The sequence below is a fragment of the Schistocerca nitens genome, chromosome 8, assembly GCF_023898315.1.
Source record: "Schistocerca nitens isolate TAMUIC-IGC-003100 chromosome 8, iqSchNite1.1, whole genome shotgun sequence".
In the NCBI taxonomy this organism is placed as follows: domain Eukaryota; kingdom Metazoa; phylum Arthropoda; class Insecta; order Orthoptera; family Acrididae; genus Schistocerca; species Schistocerca nitens.
In genome coordinates this window covers 245210950-245227490 of record NC_064621.1, presented here as the reverse complement: position 1 = coordinate 245227490, position 16541 = coordinate 245210950, and the positions used below count along the sequence as shown (strand labels likewise).

The window sequence follows — 16541 nt, the reverse complement described above, 5'->3', positions numbered from 1 at the left end:
TTTCTTTAGTCTCTGAGAACTCGTAGCGTGATTATTGCCTTGCAACTTCTTACATTTTATCGGAACACGAACGTATTTTCCCGAGGTCGTTTTATAATCGGTATTGATATTCACCAGCAATTAATTCGTATAGGGATGTGCGATTTATAAGTAACTGTACAAGTTATAGCTTCAATGCTTTATAAATGTTCGCGTTACTAGGTAATAGAAGTAATTGTGATGAATTTTCATTGAACTTGGGTCCACAGCAACTATATTGCCACCGTAAACAACAAAATATTGCCAACCCCTTGATGTTTACTTCTTTAGGCAATATAAACTGTATCGAATAAAGATTGCAGATTTTGTAAGACTATAATGTCCCAAACCACAAATAAAGGTACGTGATCGTTATTTCATCATCAAACTTCACTCTGCGGCTTAAAGTAATTTTTCTGCGCCAAAGTATACGCTCAAGTTGTTATACGCTTGGCGGAAGATATGTTACGACATCGACATACACACGTCATCATTTGAAAATGTAATTAGTGTGGCATTTAATACTTGGTCGCTTGAATGCGAGAGTGCTTCTGAATCTAAACCCGTGGCTTCAGTGAAGTGTGCACATTGCTGCCTTCCACTCTTCATCGAACTCCCACATCTGCAATATGAGGACTAATATAAGTACTATCAGGTGTGTGGGATATCTTTGTTTTGCGCTGTTGTAGTTGATTTAAGCAGTGGATTTTTGACCTGTTGATTGAAAATCTAATGATACACTGAATTCAGTGAATTAAGTATAATTCTCTTCCTATGATATGATGCTGTGATACTTTGTTTCTCTCTAGTAAAATGTCACTTGGGGTAGAATGCAACCTTTTGCAAGGAAATGACACAGACCACTGTTTTTATGATCGAGTTTTATTCGAAGCAGGTTTCGTGCGGTTTCCAGCGTTAGAAATCCAATCTGTCCCTTATTAGAAAATTTCTAGAACCAAATTTAAATGTTGAATTAAAGAATATATTACAAACCCCTAAGTATCGCTCCCACATTGATCGCGAAGAAAAGATAAGCCTAATTACAGCGTGCTCAAAGGCGTTTGAAAAAATCATAATTTCTGCGATCCATACGTGAGTGGAACAGAAAGAAACCCTAATATTGGTACGATGGGAAGTATCCTCTGCCATGCAATTCTGTGTTTTGCTGAGTATGGTTGTAATGTAAATGTAGATAAAACTGAAAATTGTAGGCGGAATTATTTAAATACACTACTCGCCATCAAAATTGATACACCAAGAAGAAATGCAGATCAGATGATAAACGGGTATTCATTGGACAAATATATTATACTACAACTGATATGTGATTACATTTTCACACAATTTGGGTGCATAGATCCAGAGAAATCAGTACCCAGAACCACCACCTCCGGCCGTAATAACGGCCTTGATACGCCTGGGCATTGAGTCAAACGGAGCTCTGATGGCGTGTACAGGTACAGCTGCCCATGCAACTTCAACACGATACCACAGTTCATCAAGAGTAGTGACTGGCGTATTGTGACGAGCCAGTTGCTCGGCCACCATTGACCAGACGTTTTCAATTGGTGAGAGATCTGGAGAATGTGCTGGCTTGGGCAGCAGTCGAACATTTTCTGTATCCAGAAAGGCCCGTACAGGACATGCAACATGCGGTCGTGCATTATCCTGCTGAAATGTATGGTTTCACAGGGATCGAATGAAGAGCAGAGCCACGGGTCGTAACACATCTGAAATGTAAAATGCACTGTTCAAAGTGCCGTCAATGCGAACAAGAGGTGACCGAGACATGTAACCAACGGCGCCCCGTACCATCACGCCGGGTGATACGCCAGTATGGCGATGACGAATTCACGCTTCCAATGTGCGTTCACCGCGATGTCGCCAAACACGGATGCGACCATCATGATGCTGTAAGCAGAACCAGGATTCATCCGAAAAAATGACGTTTTGCCATTCGTGCACCCAGGTTCGTTGTCGAGTACACCATCGCTGGCGGTCCTGTCAGGTGATGCAGCGTCAAGTGTAACCGCAGCCATGGTCTCCGAGCTGATAGTCCATGCTGCTGCAAACTAACTGTTCGTGCAGATGGTCGTTGTCTTGCAAACGTCCCCATCTGTCGACTCAGGGATCGAGACGTGGTTGCACTATCCGTTACAGCCATGGGAGGCCGTTAGGATCCAGCACGGCGTTCCGTATTACCCTCCTGAACCCACTAATTGCATGTTCTGCTAACAGTCATTGGATGTCGACTAACGCGAGCAGCAATGTCGCGATACGATAAACCGCAATCGCGATAGGCGACAATCCGACCTTTATCAAAATCGGAAACGTGATGGTACGCATTTCTCCTCCTTACACGACGCATCACAACAACGTTTCACGAGGCAACGCCGGTCAACTGCTGTTTGTGTATGTGAAATCGGTTGGAAACTTTCCTCGTGTCAGCACGTTGTAGGTATCGCCACCGGCGCCAGCCTTGTGTGAATTCTCTGAAAAGCTAATCATTTGCATATCACAGCATCTTCTTCCAGTCGGTTAAATTTCGCGTCTGTAGCACGTCATCTTCGTGGTGTAGCAATTTTAATGGCCAGTACTGTAAGAAGCCTTGGGTGACCACTGAGGACAACGGAGAAGATGGTAAGAGCAATTTAACCAGTTGGGTATATCAGAGAACAGGTGAGAAGAAGGCGCTGCCTCTTGTGTTGCAGCTGAAGAGCGTGGGCCCGAAGCTGGTGCCGTTCTTCAAGACGGTGGCCATCTACTTCGTGCTGTTCATCCCGGTGGAGCGGCCGTCGTGGGCGGCCACGCTCGTCAAGTGCCTGCCCATCGTGTGCCTCATCGGCTTCGTCCTGCTGCACGGCATCAGCCTCGGCGATGAGTGAGTACACACGCCCAGCTGCGAGCTCGATAAGCGTGCATGACCTAGCATTCGTCACAACGATCTTTGGCAGTCCGTTGGGTAGCTTTTCACAAGCATTCGAATTGTCCAAACTGTGCAACTGCCACGGAAAAAAATAATCCAACCCCCAGAAGGACTAGACCATTTTCTTGACAAATAATGTGATAGGTATTCTATCATTGTAGTAGTATATGATAACATACGATTACAAATTCAGACCAGATGAAACACACGTCACAATAAGTGGTGCCCAAACACTCGCATCATACAGTGTTCCCTCCCCCTCCCCCATACCTCCCCGCCCCTCCTGGCGGCACCACGGTCGTGTATTCTCGCATGGAAACGATCATAAACGTGCCGAGTGGCATCCTGAGATGTTCTGCCCCAAGCAGCTTGCACCTTTTGTTGCAATTTGGCAATGGTTTTTGCAGACTGAGGAGAAATTCAAGTTTCTGCTTTACCATGCTCCAGACATGTTACTTGGCGAGAGATCTGTTGCTCTTGAATGAAATTTTCACTCTGCAGCGGAGTGTGCGCTGAAATGAAACTTCCTGGCAGATCAAAACTACGTGCCGGACCGGGAGTCGAACGCGGGACCTTTGCCATTCGCGGGCAAGTGCTCTACCGACTGAGATACCCAAGCACGACTCAAGACACGTTCTCACCATTCATCAGTTTTCTTCAGGTCGTTCTGTAAATTTTTACTATCTTCTGGCGTTGGGTTGTGTGGGTGAAGAGACCAAACAGCGAGGTCATCGGTCTCATCGGATTAGAGAAGGACGGGGAAGGAAGTCGGCCGTGCCCTTTCAAAGGAACGATCCCTGCATTTGCCTGGAGCGATTGAGGGAAATCACGGAAAACCTAAATCAGGATGGCCGGACGCGGGATTGAACCGTCGTCCTCCCGAATGCGAGTCCAGTGTGCTAACCTCTGCGCCACCTCGCTCGGTCTTCTGGCGTTGCTACTTGGATGTAGACAACTGTATCATCTGCGAATAGCCTTAAAGAGCATCCGACACTTTCTACTAGATTATTTGTATATATTGTAAACAGCAACGATTCTATCACACTTCTCTGTGGTACTCCGGATATTACCTTTACATCTGTCGATTTAGTTCGGTTAAGAGCGACGCATCTCGTGGTCGTGCGGTAGCGTTCTCGCTTCCCACGCCCGGGTTCCCGGGTTCGATTCCCGGCGGGGTCAGGGATTTTCTCTGCCTCGTGATGGCTGGGTGTTGTGTGCTGTCCTTAGGTTAGTTAGGTTTAAGTAGTTCTAAGTTATAGGGGACTGATGACCATAGATGTTAAGTCCCATAGTGCTCAGAGCCATTTGAACCATTTTTTAAGAGCGACGTGTTGACTTCTATTTGCAAGAAAGTCTTGAATCCAATCGCAGGTCTGCTCCGATACTCCGTAATGTCGCATTTTTTTTCATTAAACGGCAATGCGGGACGGTGTCGAATGCCTTACTGAAATCAAGGAACACGGCATCAACCTGAGCGCCGTCGTCCACTGCGCTGTGGATCTCATGGAGGAACAGAGCGAGCTGAGTTTTGCAGGCTCTCTGTTTGCGGAATCCATGTTGATTTTTATAGAGGAGCTGTTCATTTTCCAAAAACGTCATAATTCTTGAGCATAAAACATGTTCCATAATCCTACAACAGATTGACGATTGTGTCGATCTGTCTTACGGCCTTTCTTAAAAATTGGAATGACCTGCGCTTTCTTCCGTTCATTAGGGACCTTTCTTTGCTCAAGCGATCTACGATAAATTACTGCTAGAATGGGAGCAAGTTCTTTCGCATAATCTTTATAGAAACGGATAGGTATCTCGTCTGGTCCTAACGCCTTTACACTACTAAACGATTGTTGCAGCTTTTCAATTCCGCGATCGGTTATCTAAATATTGCCATTTCGATGTTCGTATGGCGATTGAAAGGATGGACAGTGTTACGATCTTCCACGGTGAAACAACTTCGGAAGACCGAATTCAGCATTTCGTCTCGAGCAAATCAACGTCTACGAATGTGTTTCGTCAAGTCTCCAAAAACATGGAAATCATACGGGGAGATACCAGACGTGTGTGGAGGACGTGTAATGGGTTCCGAGCAAAAACATTCGCGGCCGTCGGTTTGCTTCGAGAGAAGAGGTGCACGCCTGCGTAGAATGAAGGTTCCGGAGGCAACCGCAAACATTTTTCCATGAAGGCATTGGCCGTCTTGTCCCACTGTAGGGTAAGTCTATTAACAGTTACGACGGTAACTATGAAATAATGAACAGTTTATTTATTTTCAGAGTTACGTACCTGAAAGAGTAAAAACGGAACCCTCACAGGATCCCTTGGTTGTTCGTCCGTTTGTCCGTCTGGCTGGCTGTTGAAAACAATTTTTCTTAGAAACGGGCAGAGGTATCAGGTTGAAAGTTGTGTCCCATACTAATGTCTGCGGTCCCTTGGCGATGTAAAAGATTGAAGCTTCAAAGTCACTGCAATCAAAAGATACTGCCGTTTGTGTTACATATGTTGAAACTCGCAAACTCACTCATCAAAACGTGTAGGGCACTTCCTGTTACCTAGAATCGTGAAAATTAGCGACACGCAAGGTTTCGCAGTAAAAGTAAAGGAAAAGACCTGATTTTTTTAAAATTTGTAACTATATCACACAGCATTCTGAAGATTAGATGGGTAGATCACATAACTAATTAGGAGGTATTGAATAGAATTAGGGAGAAGAGAAATTTGTGGCACAACTTGACTGGAAATAGGGATCGGTTGGTAGGACATGTTCTGAGACATCGAGGGATCACCAATTTAGTATTGGAGGGCACTGTGGAGGGTAAAAATGTAGAGAGAGACCAAGAGATGAATACACTAAGCAGATTCAGAAGGATGTAGGTTGCAGTAGGTCCTGGGAGATGAAGAAGCATGCACAGGATAGAGTAGCATGGAGAGCTGCATCAAACCAGTCTCTGGACTGAAGATTACGACAACAACATATCACACGAAAAAATATTTTGTTGTTCTCGAAAGTCTTAAAATTCCGGAACCGATGTGGAAAGCGGGGAAAAAATCGTAGATATTTCTGGGATGGATGAACTATCTATCTTCATTATTAAGTGCCGGCCGAAGTGGCCGTGCGGTTAAAGGCGCTGCAGTCTGGAACCGCAAGACCGCAACGGTCGCAGGTTCGAATCCTGCCTAGGGCATGGATGTTTGTGATGTCCTTAGGTTAGTTAGGTTTAACTAGTTCTAAGTTCTAGGGGACTAATGACCTCAGCAGTTGAGTCCCATAGTGCTCAGAGCCATTTGAACCATTTCATTATTAAGTAAGTTTGTACGGAACCACCGGTGCGCGAGTTCTACTTACATTTATCCGCCTTTTTGTTCCCAATCGGTCTCGTTTTAATTTGAGTGGCCCTTATATTCTTCTGGGACAGGCGTATGTGAGATACATTAAGTCAGTACTTGTTTATTGCGTATGTGTATCGATGCGTATGTGAGGTCTTTATATAGCCTCTTCAGCTCGCAGAAAATAGCGACATTATTGCCAAACTTTGGTGTTGTGTTGCAGCAAGAACACCTCGTGATCCTATCCGGTATTTTAAGTAAGTGTGTTAAAAGTGTTAGGAGCTTCAGATACGTTTCTCCTTCGAACCTCAGATGATAATACCAATCGTTTACATGTATCTTGAGGTGAACGCGTAACCACATTAAGTTTCCTTTCACTAATAATTCTTTATACCACATCTCACTTTCTCTCTTTCGGGTTTTTTCCCCCACATCACAAAGACAAAACCGGCTGAAATGAGGCATTGTCGTGCAAGCTCCATATAGTCGAAGTTCAAACTGATACGTGTCCAAGAGTGCTTGGGCTATGAGGAGGCGAAGAGCTGCTTGCAGAAAATGGCTTAATCATGCACGCTTGTCAAGCCTGCAGTTACATGTGGGGTCGCTTCGTGGATTTACTACTCCAGCACCTTACGTTATACTGTAGCTGAATTAATAGTGTAACACTGAAGTGTTTCAGGTTGGCTTGGGCTGCTTGGTGGTTTGTTATACTCCAGTTCAGGCACCAAACACTTAGATAAGTTGCCACCTGGACACTCCTTTTATAGACAATGAATGTTGCTTATTGAATATTTGGTCGCCGTTAAGTATTATTGATCAGTGTCCAGCTAGTCTGTGGTCTGAATCCGTGTGCGTTCTTCCTCTAACTTGCCTCAGACTTCGTCCCCTTACAGACTGCAGATAAAGCTGCTGGAAATTAACATCTCGTTCTCATTTACTCCACCACAAAATAAGAAGTGAGATTCAATTCACCTTCTTATATTATCTTCAAAGTTACTACTCAATGCATAATAAATGAAGACAGCTACCAACTCGTATGCAGCCTCTGCGTATTACGTATATAATAGATCTGATAACCAACTTGACAATTAACAGTTACAATAAATTAATTATCTTTTACATCTCGCGTCCTTAGATTTCATGGAGCTCTTTTTTTTCCACACCGCCCGCTCCATGGAACTCCAGTCTCCACATCAGCAGGTAATGTCGTCTGAATGCTACCCACTTCCGTACAGTGACTGGATCGTTAGCTCTGGTATCAGCACCTACGATTTAAAACACCCCCCCCCCCCTCCCAACAGTGGGATGCTCACCAGTTATCGACTACTGACATGAACATCTTTTCACCGACATACGTATTTAAAGATGTTATACTTTTGGTTCAAGGAATGGGGTGTATCAGTAAGGGACGAATTAGTTCTGTAACTTCAGGTATCAGTCATAGAGACTGACTAACAAACATGCCAGTGTTCCAGAGTAATCCAAACCCATGTTAATGTGCTGTTCAGAGTAGAAACTGAATTTGGAAAAACATTTTCAGTAATGAGGTTGACTTTGGCCGTGTTTTAAATTTTATCCAAAACTGTTTTTATGCTGGCGCCATGGTGTCAGTGGACCGACAATTATTCTTCTTAGTCCTAATGGCATATAACATTTCTACTAGCATTGAGAAAAACGTGATACACCGTGCAGTTGACTGGATTAGTCTCCTAGACACCAGTGCCCAGTCATTCCTCCTAAAGCAATTCAACACTATGTTAGCGTGACATCTGGAACATTGTCTTGGGTTTTGCCAGAGACTTTCAGCGGGCTGCGAATCCAGGGACACAAGAGCCACTCCGCACTTTTGAGGTTCTGTCCGCCAAGCATAGTTAGATCATTTGAGCGAGTTTTGAATCGAAATTATGTGGAACGATTCAGTTTACAGCATACGTATACATGTTAAGTTTTAAAATTAATGAATACATTTCTCTGCCGTACACATTTGACTACACTTAAGAATCAAGTTTTTTTTATTTACAGGCTACCAGGTTTTAAATAAAAGTTCTTATGTGTAGTAGTAGTAGTAGTAGTAGTAGTAGTAGTAGTAGTAGCCGCCCTGAAGACTTAATCGTGGTTTAGATTTAAAATCTGTTTTGCTATCTGTCTGACGATTTGCCCAGTTACAGAAAATATTTAATGTTTCTGAGTCACTGACAGCTATAATAATGAGTAAGAAGTCTTTTTTTCTAGTTTAGTAGGTATGGAATTACGGATATCAGTATTCTTGGCAAATTCGTTACCGAATATACATAAATTATGAAGAGAAGTGGAAATGCATATCTCCTTGAAGATGTACCTACGATATTACTGCGATGATGTACTACTCCAAAATATTCTGCGGCTCTACCTTCTCATCTTTCTCTCCTTGAGAAGCACTACATAAAATTCTTATGGCTATAAGCAGCCTCCTAGCATTATGTGATACGTTAAGACCTGCGCCATGTAATTTGATTTCAGCTTTATACAGGGTGCACTCTTATTAAGAATGAAATGACCCGACTCTGGCTAACGCAGTTACTCTTCCTTAAAAGTATTAATACAAACAACAACATTACAAAAGTAATTATTTTACGTCTGTAAAATTTTCTGTGTGATGTACTGAAAAAAAAGTGATTGGGCATAATTACTGCTAATCATGATAATCTCTATCTTCTTTCTAACTAATTATATAAGTAATAAAAAATTTGCGTCGTCCACTGTAGTGTTTCTAAAAACTGTATTGACGTAAGTAGTAATAAGAGCTTCCCTTTAACAACTACTGAACGATCATTACGTCAATCGGAGGCTTTCGTAACAACTCGTTTCTCCTTATTAAATGCAGAAGTAATACAGAAATGTAATTAGTACCGGTACCTAGTCGGAGATAACTCCCGCTAAATTAATGCTCAGTTTCAGACTACATTCTTTTGATTCCGTACAATTATTAGAGAGTATTATTTATATTTCGCTCCCTTTATTGCCCCTGTTACATAGATCGTGATCTGACTGCACGATCAAATCTCTCTTCTTCCTAATATCAAAGTTAAATACCATCCTGTAATTATCTGTTTTCAGTACGTAAAACACCTAATGCTGGCTTTGACTTTTATAGACCCATAACATTACTTTTTTTATAAAGATCCTTTTTCAGGAACTTGATCCAATACATTATTTCCATCAAAAATACAGTGATATGCAAAGTTTATGGACGAAAGGAACTGTCACGTGTGTCACTGCCAAGAACACAGGTCGATGAAACTTACGATATAGTACAGAAAGCATGTGAGAGAAATATGCAATGAGACGAAAAGAGATGGCACTTATGTTCAAAGGCAATAATTTCACTGAAGTCACCGCGATTTATGACGGTCCCCTGGATATTACAAAAGGCTTGACACGGTTCTTACTAGCGTGTATCATCACCACGGATGGCAGTGCATGATCTGCAACGTGCTCCCATGCTGCCACAAATTGGTAAGAAGTTCTTGTAATAGAGTGTGCCATTCCCACCAGCTCAGTTGACGTGGCGCCTATCGTACAAAGAGGGAGGCATTGTGCAGCTATACTACCAGGACCATGGTACTCCCGTGATGTGTACCTCAGGAAGTTTCTAATTACCATTACTCGTCTCTCCTTTAACCATGGATGGTTCCGGCTTCTTTTGACTGATTCGACCCTGTGTGTTTGCGGCACGGATGAGGTTGGTTTCGTTTTGTTGCGCTTTAGGGCGCAAAAAACAACTGGCGTCATACGCGCCAAAGTCAAAAACTATAGAACACGAAGACAGTCGATTTGCTGCAGTGGTTGATGCTTAGTGGACAAGAAATCACTACTCGCAAAATGTCATGCGTTGACATAAATACTGAAGTGCCAAAGAAACTGGTATAGGCATGCGTGTTCAAATACAGAGATATGTAAACTGGCAGAATACGGAGCCGTGGTCGGCAATGCCTTTATAAGACAAGTGTTTTTCGCAGTTGTTAGATCGGTTACCGTTGCTACAGTGTCACGTTATTAAGATATAAGTGACGTTGAACGTGGTGTTATAGCCGACGCGCGAGCTATGGGACACAGCATCTCCGAGGTAGCGATGAAGTGGGGATTATCCCGTACATCCATTTCACGAGTTTATCGAGAATATCAGGAATCTGGTAAAACATCAAATCTCCAACATCGCTGCGGCCGGAAAAAGATTCTGCAAGAATGGTACCTACGAAGACTGAAGAGAATCGTTCAACGTGACAGGAAGTGCAACCCTTCAGCAGATTGCTGCATATTTCAGTGCTGGGCCATCAACAAGTGACAGCATGCGAACCATTCAACGAAACATCATCGATACGGGGTTTCGGAGCCGAAGGCCCACTCGTGTACCTTTGATGACTGCACGACACAAAGCTTCCCGTTAACACCGACAGCGGACTGTTGATGACGGGAAACGTTTCCTGCTCGGACGAGTCTCATTTCAAATTGTATCGAGCCGATGGACATGTACGGGTATGGAGACAAGCTCATGAATCCATGGATGTCAGCAGGGGACTGTTCAAGCTGGTGGAGTCTCAGTAATGGGGTGGGACGTGTACATGTGATATGGGACCCCAGATACGTCTAGATACGACTCTGGCAGGTGACACGTACGTAAGCATCTTGTCTGATCACCTGCATCCATTCATGTCCATTGTGCATTCCGACGGACTTGGGCAATTCTTGCAGGATAATGCGGCACCTCACACGTCCAGAATTGCTACAGAGTGGCCCCAGGAACACTCTTCTGAGTTTGAACACTTCCGCTGGCCACCAGACTCCCCAGACATGCACATTTTGAGCATATCCAGGATGTCTTGCAAGTGCTACGCAGAAGAGATCTCCACCCTTGTACTCTTACGGATTTATGGAGAGCCCTGTAGGATTAATGGTGTCAGTTCCCTCCAGCACTACTTCAGACATTAGTGGGGCCCATGCCACGTCGTGTTTCGGCACTTCTGCGTGCTCGCGGGGCCCTAAACTATAAAAGCCAGGTGTACTAGTTTCTTTGGCTCTTCCAGTGTATATCTTTTTCGCAGCTGAACGCCTCATGATTCTACTGAAGAGCAGAAGAAGCACATTTAATTGCTTTTCGAATGCCTTAGTAAATTCAACATCAGAATCAATCTGAACAAATGCATTTTCGATTCAATAGCAGTACCTTTCCTGGGATATGTGGTAACTGCAGGGGGAATTAGACCACTACCAGATCGAATACAAACCATTGTTGACTATCAGCTACCTACAGCAATAAAAGAACTGCGCCGATAACTTGGCCTCAATAATTTTTATCGAAGAGCACTCCCAAATTCAGCCAGTACATTAGCAGAGCTTTTGAACCTACTCCATGGGACTAATAAAAATGATAAAAGGAAAATTAATTGAACAGAAAATTTTCGACAAGCCTTTAATGACCTAAAAAACAGCTTGGTCAATTCAGCACTTCTGGTTCATCCCTCTTCAAATTTACCTCTAATTTTAATGGTTGACGCCTCAGATTATGCTATTGGTGCAACTTTACAACAAATCAAAGACAATAATCTGCAACCATTAGCATTCTTCTCCAAGAAACGGACAAATGCAGAGAGGAATTACTCAACCTATGACAGAGAACACCTCGCTGCCTACTCAGCAGTGAAGCACTTTCAGTACATGCTTGAGGGACACAGACCACAAGCCACCCATCTTCATGTTCAAGCAACGTTCGGACAAAACTTCTCCACGTCAGATCCGACACATTAGTTTCATCGGGCAGTTCACCACAGACATACATTACACTGCGGGGAAAGAGAACCTCGCAGCTGACACTTGTTCACGAACTGCTTCAATCACTATACCTCCAACTTTTACCATGGAACAAACTGCGGAAAACCAACGATGTGACGAAGAGCTTGCACATATCAAGAATACGACATCCCTTGCACTTCAAACAATAATGTTGCCAAATGGTAAAGAACTTGTTTGTGGCATAGCTGGAGACATGATTCGCCTATATGTACCTCAACAACTACGACAAGTTATTTTCAACTCGCTATACAATCTAGCTCACCCTGGTGTTCAAGCAACCATTAATTTGTGCGAGAAAGCACTTTATTTGACCACACTAAAAAAAGATGTGAAGGCCTGGACTTCAGCATATATCTCTTGACAAAGAAGTAAAGTCTGCAGACACACCAACAGCGCAGTGGGACATTATCCTCAAACGACAAAAAGATTCAATCACATTAACGTGGACATAGTTGGCCCCCTGTCTCCATCACAAGGATATTGCTATTTACTAACAATTATTGATCGTTTTTCCCGATGGCCAGAAGCAGTTCCATTAGCTGACATCACAGCAGAAGCAGTTTCATTTGCCATATCTCTCAAAGGTCTTTGATTGTGGAAATCATGGAATTCTTTTAGATAAGCTAAATCATTATGGTTTGAGTGGGGCAGTGCACAAATGGTTTAATTCATACTTAACTGGAAGAATGCAGAAAGTTGAAATAAGTGGTTCATGTAATGTTAAAACAACAGCTGATTCCTCAAACTGGGGGGCTATCAAGTACGGGGTCCCACAGGGTTCGGTCTTAGGTCCTTTACTGTTCTTGATATACATTAATGTCTTACCATTCCACATTGATGAAGATGCAAAGTTAGTTCTTTTCGCTGATGATACAAGTATAGTAATAACATCCAAAAACCAAGAACTAAGTGATGTAATTGTAAATGATGTTTTTCACAAAATAATTAAGTGGTTCTCAGCAAACGGACTCTCTTTAAATTTTGTTAAAACACAGTATATACAGTTCCGTACAGTAAATGGCAAAACTCCAGTAATAAATATAGACTTTGAACAGAAGTCTGTAGATAAGGTAGAATTTTCAAAATTTTTAGGTGTGTCCATTGATGAAAGGTTAAACTGGAAGCAACACATTGATGGTCTGCTGAAACGTCTGAGTTCAGCTACGTATGCTGTTAGGGTTATTGCAAATTTTGGTGATACGAATCTCAGTAAATTAGCTTACTATGTCTACTTTCATTCACTGCTTTCGTATGGCATCATATTCTGGGGTAATTCATCGTTGAGTAGAAAAGTATTCATTGTTCAAAAACGTGTAATCAGAATAATTGCTGGAGCCCACCCATGGTCATTCTGCAGACATCTATTTAAGGATCTAGGGAACCTCACAGTATATATATTCACTTATGAAATTTGTTGTTAATAATCCAACCCAGTTCAAAAGTAATAGCAGTGTGCATAGCTATAACACCAGGAGAAAGGATGATCTTCACTATGTAGGGTTAAATCTGACTTTGGCACAGAAAGGGGTAAATTATGCTGCCACAAAAGTCTTTGGTCACCTACCAAACAGCATCAAAAGCCTGACAGATAGCCAACTAACATTTAAAAATAAATTAAAAGAATTTCTAGATGACAACTCCTTCTACTCATTGGCTGAATTTTTATATATAAATTAAGGAAAAAAAAAACCAACTTAAACATTAGTGTCATGCAATATTTTGTGTAATGTAATATCTTGTACAGACATCTTTTATTAACATGACACGTTCAACATCATTACGAAGTGTCGTATTCATGATCTATGGAACAAGTATTAATCTAATCTACTGTTCTGTGTAAACCAATGTAAATGTTCTATGTGAGTTTTGGCTGTATATTTGTGATGAATGTGATTGGATGCACTTTTTAAATTGTAACATATCATGTGTTGGGAATTGACTGAGTGGATAATGTCCGAAGGCCACAGTAAAAATAAAAAAAAATCTGTTGGATGGTCGTTGGTGCACTTGGACGATCTGCAGTACATTTTCCCAATGCATGCCATACATGCCCTGTGGGATTTAACTCGGAGGAACGGGTAGGCCAGTCATTCGCTGAACAACCTCTCGTTCCAAGAGCTGCTCCTCCTGCACAGTTCGATGCAGTCGCGCATTGTCATCCATAAAAAATGAAGTCACGAATATACCACAGAAAAAACGCCCGTGGAGAGAAGGCATAGTGTCGCAGTAACATTTACATGTTAGTGTACCATGTTCAAAGATTTGTTAAGTATGTACAGTATATGGAACATTACACCTCCCCACACCGTAATACTGGACCACCAAAATGATTGTTTGACAGCGTTCCTGGATGCGTTAAATATTCCCACCCCTCGCTGTATGAGGATACGTCCACCGCATTAAAAAAGAAAGTTGAGAATAATTTCCGTGTAAAAGTCAGTATTTCAGTTCTGAATGCAACATATTGGAAATGTGTTGGGCAAGTACTAGATAACAAAGGGAGTGTAGCAACCAAGTAATATTTTCTTACATCAAATTCAAATACAGTACTTTCCCAGACAACCAGTCTTAAAAATAGAAGTTTCAAATAATCTAAGTGGCCAATTGGTTTACGCCTACGCTTCATGTTAATGAAACTTCTTATAATACGTTCATAGCTTACTTGTCTTGTCCGCCTCTGTAGCCGAGTTGAGTTGTCAGCGTAGTCGTCTGGCATGCGGAGGACCCGGGTTCGATTCACGGTACTGCCAGGGATATTTTTTTTGGTGGAAGGATTGGAATGTGGTCCAGTCAGCCTCGAAATGCGATTTGAGAAGCTGCTTGAGTGAAAAGTAGCGGCTGCAGTTCCGTTAAGCCAACAATGGCCGGGAGGGGACAAACTAGTTTCACGTCAATTTTCGCCCCAATCTTACTGCAAAGTGGCATCAAAAAGACATACTTGTCCAGAAAATGTGTCGACTGCTATCGAGTTTCGTGCCTGCCTAGAGTTCTACCGAAGCACCGTAACGTTTGCGGGTGGACCCTCGGAAATCGTGACAAATTCGGAAAAAACAGCCAAATATTTGAGTCATGCAAGGATATAAATGTCGTTGCTGCTCGTTTCGCGTTTCAGAATATACGTCTTTTGAATTAATGAGAAAATGCGTCCTGTATAATACCATATTAGCGTAGAGCAGGACGCTAACCTAATTCTTTCTAATTCGTAAATTTTGTGCCCCTATCCACTACAATACAGTGAACTAATGCGGCTTCTGTCATCTTCCATCTTGCGATATCCTGAAGGTTTTTGCCACCGATGTGTCTTTAAGTAATATTTCATTATAACAGATCGTACCAGGAGTGGCGTATTTATGACAGATCTTCAGTGCACTGTTGCCGTCAAATGTGATACTGTCACGACACGCAAGTTATAATACAAAAACAAAATTCTAACATTGCGTCTCCAGAGATCTTCATATGTCGACTACTATCGAGTTTCATGCTCACATCCAGCCGTATGGAAAACACGTCATCTTGACATCACTTCCCAGTAAGATTCGGGTGAAAATAGCTTCTCTCCGGCCGGGAGGGCGTTGCACTTACCGCACACTCCTCCATACAGTATCAAAATGACGCCATTGGCTGAGGATGATACGGCGGTCAGTCGGTCCCAATTGGCCCATCTGTGGGTAGAATGGCGGTGTTTTAGTTGTCTTAATATATCACTTTGAGTACTGAGCAAAGCAAAGATGTCCCACGGCGGTCGTTTGGCCTTGCTACGGCGTCACGATTCAGTAAGTTACCTCGGACACTATGAATCTTATTATGATCTCGTTGTTCGTTTCCCGCAGTCTCCGTTCAGTGCATCAAGGCTGCTTCAAGTGCACAAAAATTCGCTTCTGGCGATAGGAAGTAAAGTATCTCTTTGCTTCCTGTTTGGATGAAGTGATGTATGGAATAAATCGGTTTCTCCGCGAAATTGAACTCATTTAAAATGCTTACATGCTTGTCTGAAAGAGCAGTCACTGTTAACAATCCACGGCTCTACAAAATATTTAGACATCAATTCGCTGACTTCGAATCCTTTGACACCAGCTGTGTTAGGTGCAGATCTGCTACCTTTCCCGAAATCATTTAAAACCGCCAACGTGCCGTAAACCATTCTTTTAAAAGTCTTCTGCCAACCGAAGAGCCTCACGTTTAACCGGGTGCCAGTGGGAATTTACTCGAGGGAACGCAGTGTTTGAGAGGTAACTGCTGCCTTATCAGCTGTTTACTGAGAATTCAGACGACTAATTGAATGCAAAAAATTACGCTTACGGCGTTTAGACAATACGGTAGCCTCCACCACGTTGTCACCGAAGTTAAAATCTTCAGCTACTCCGCTGTTGACAACTAAGAAATTGTTTCCGTAGTTACTACTGAAGAACTTAGTTTGTGTGGCATACCTTCGATGGAGATGACCAGA

At 42.6% G+C, this 16541-nt stretch overlaps 1 protein-coding gene across 3 annotated transcripts in view; it reads left to right on the top strand.

Annotated features, from left to right (window-relative positions):
• LOC126198714 (lysoplasmalogenase-like protein TMEM86A) overlaps positions 1 to 16541 on the top strand; it is a 457167-nt gene that overhangs the window by 376491 nt on the left and 64135 nt on the right. For all 3 annotated transcript variants that reach the window (XM_049935233.1, XM_049935232.1, XM_049935231.1), the window contains exon 2: positions 2730 to 2899. In XM_049935233.1, the coding sequence (XP_049791190.1) occupies positions 2730 to 2899 (170 nt within the window). The remainder of the gene's footprint in view (positions 1 to 2729; positions 2900 to 16541) is intronic.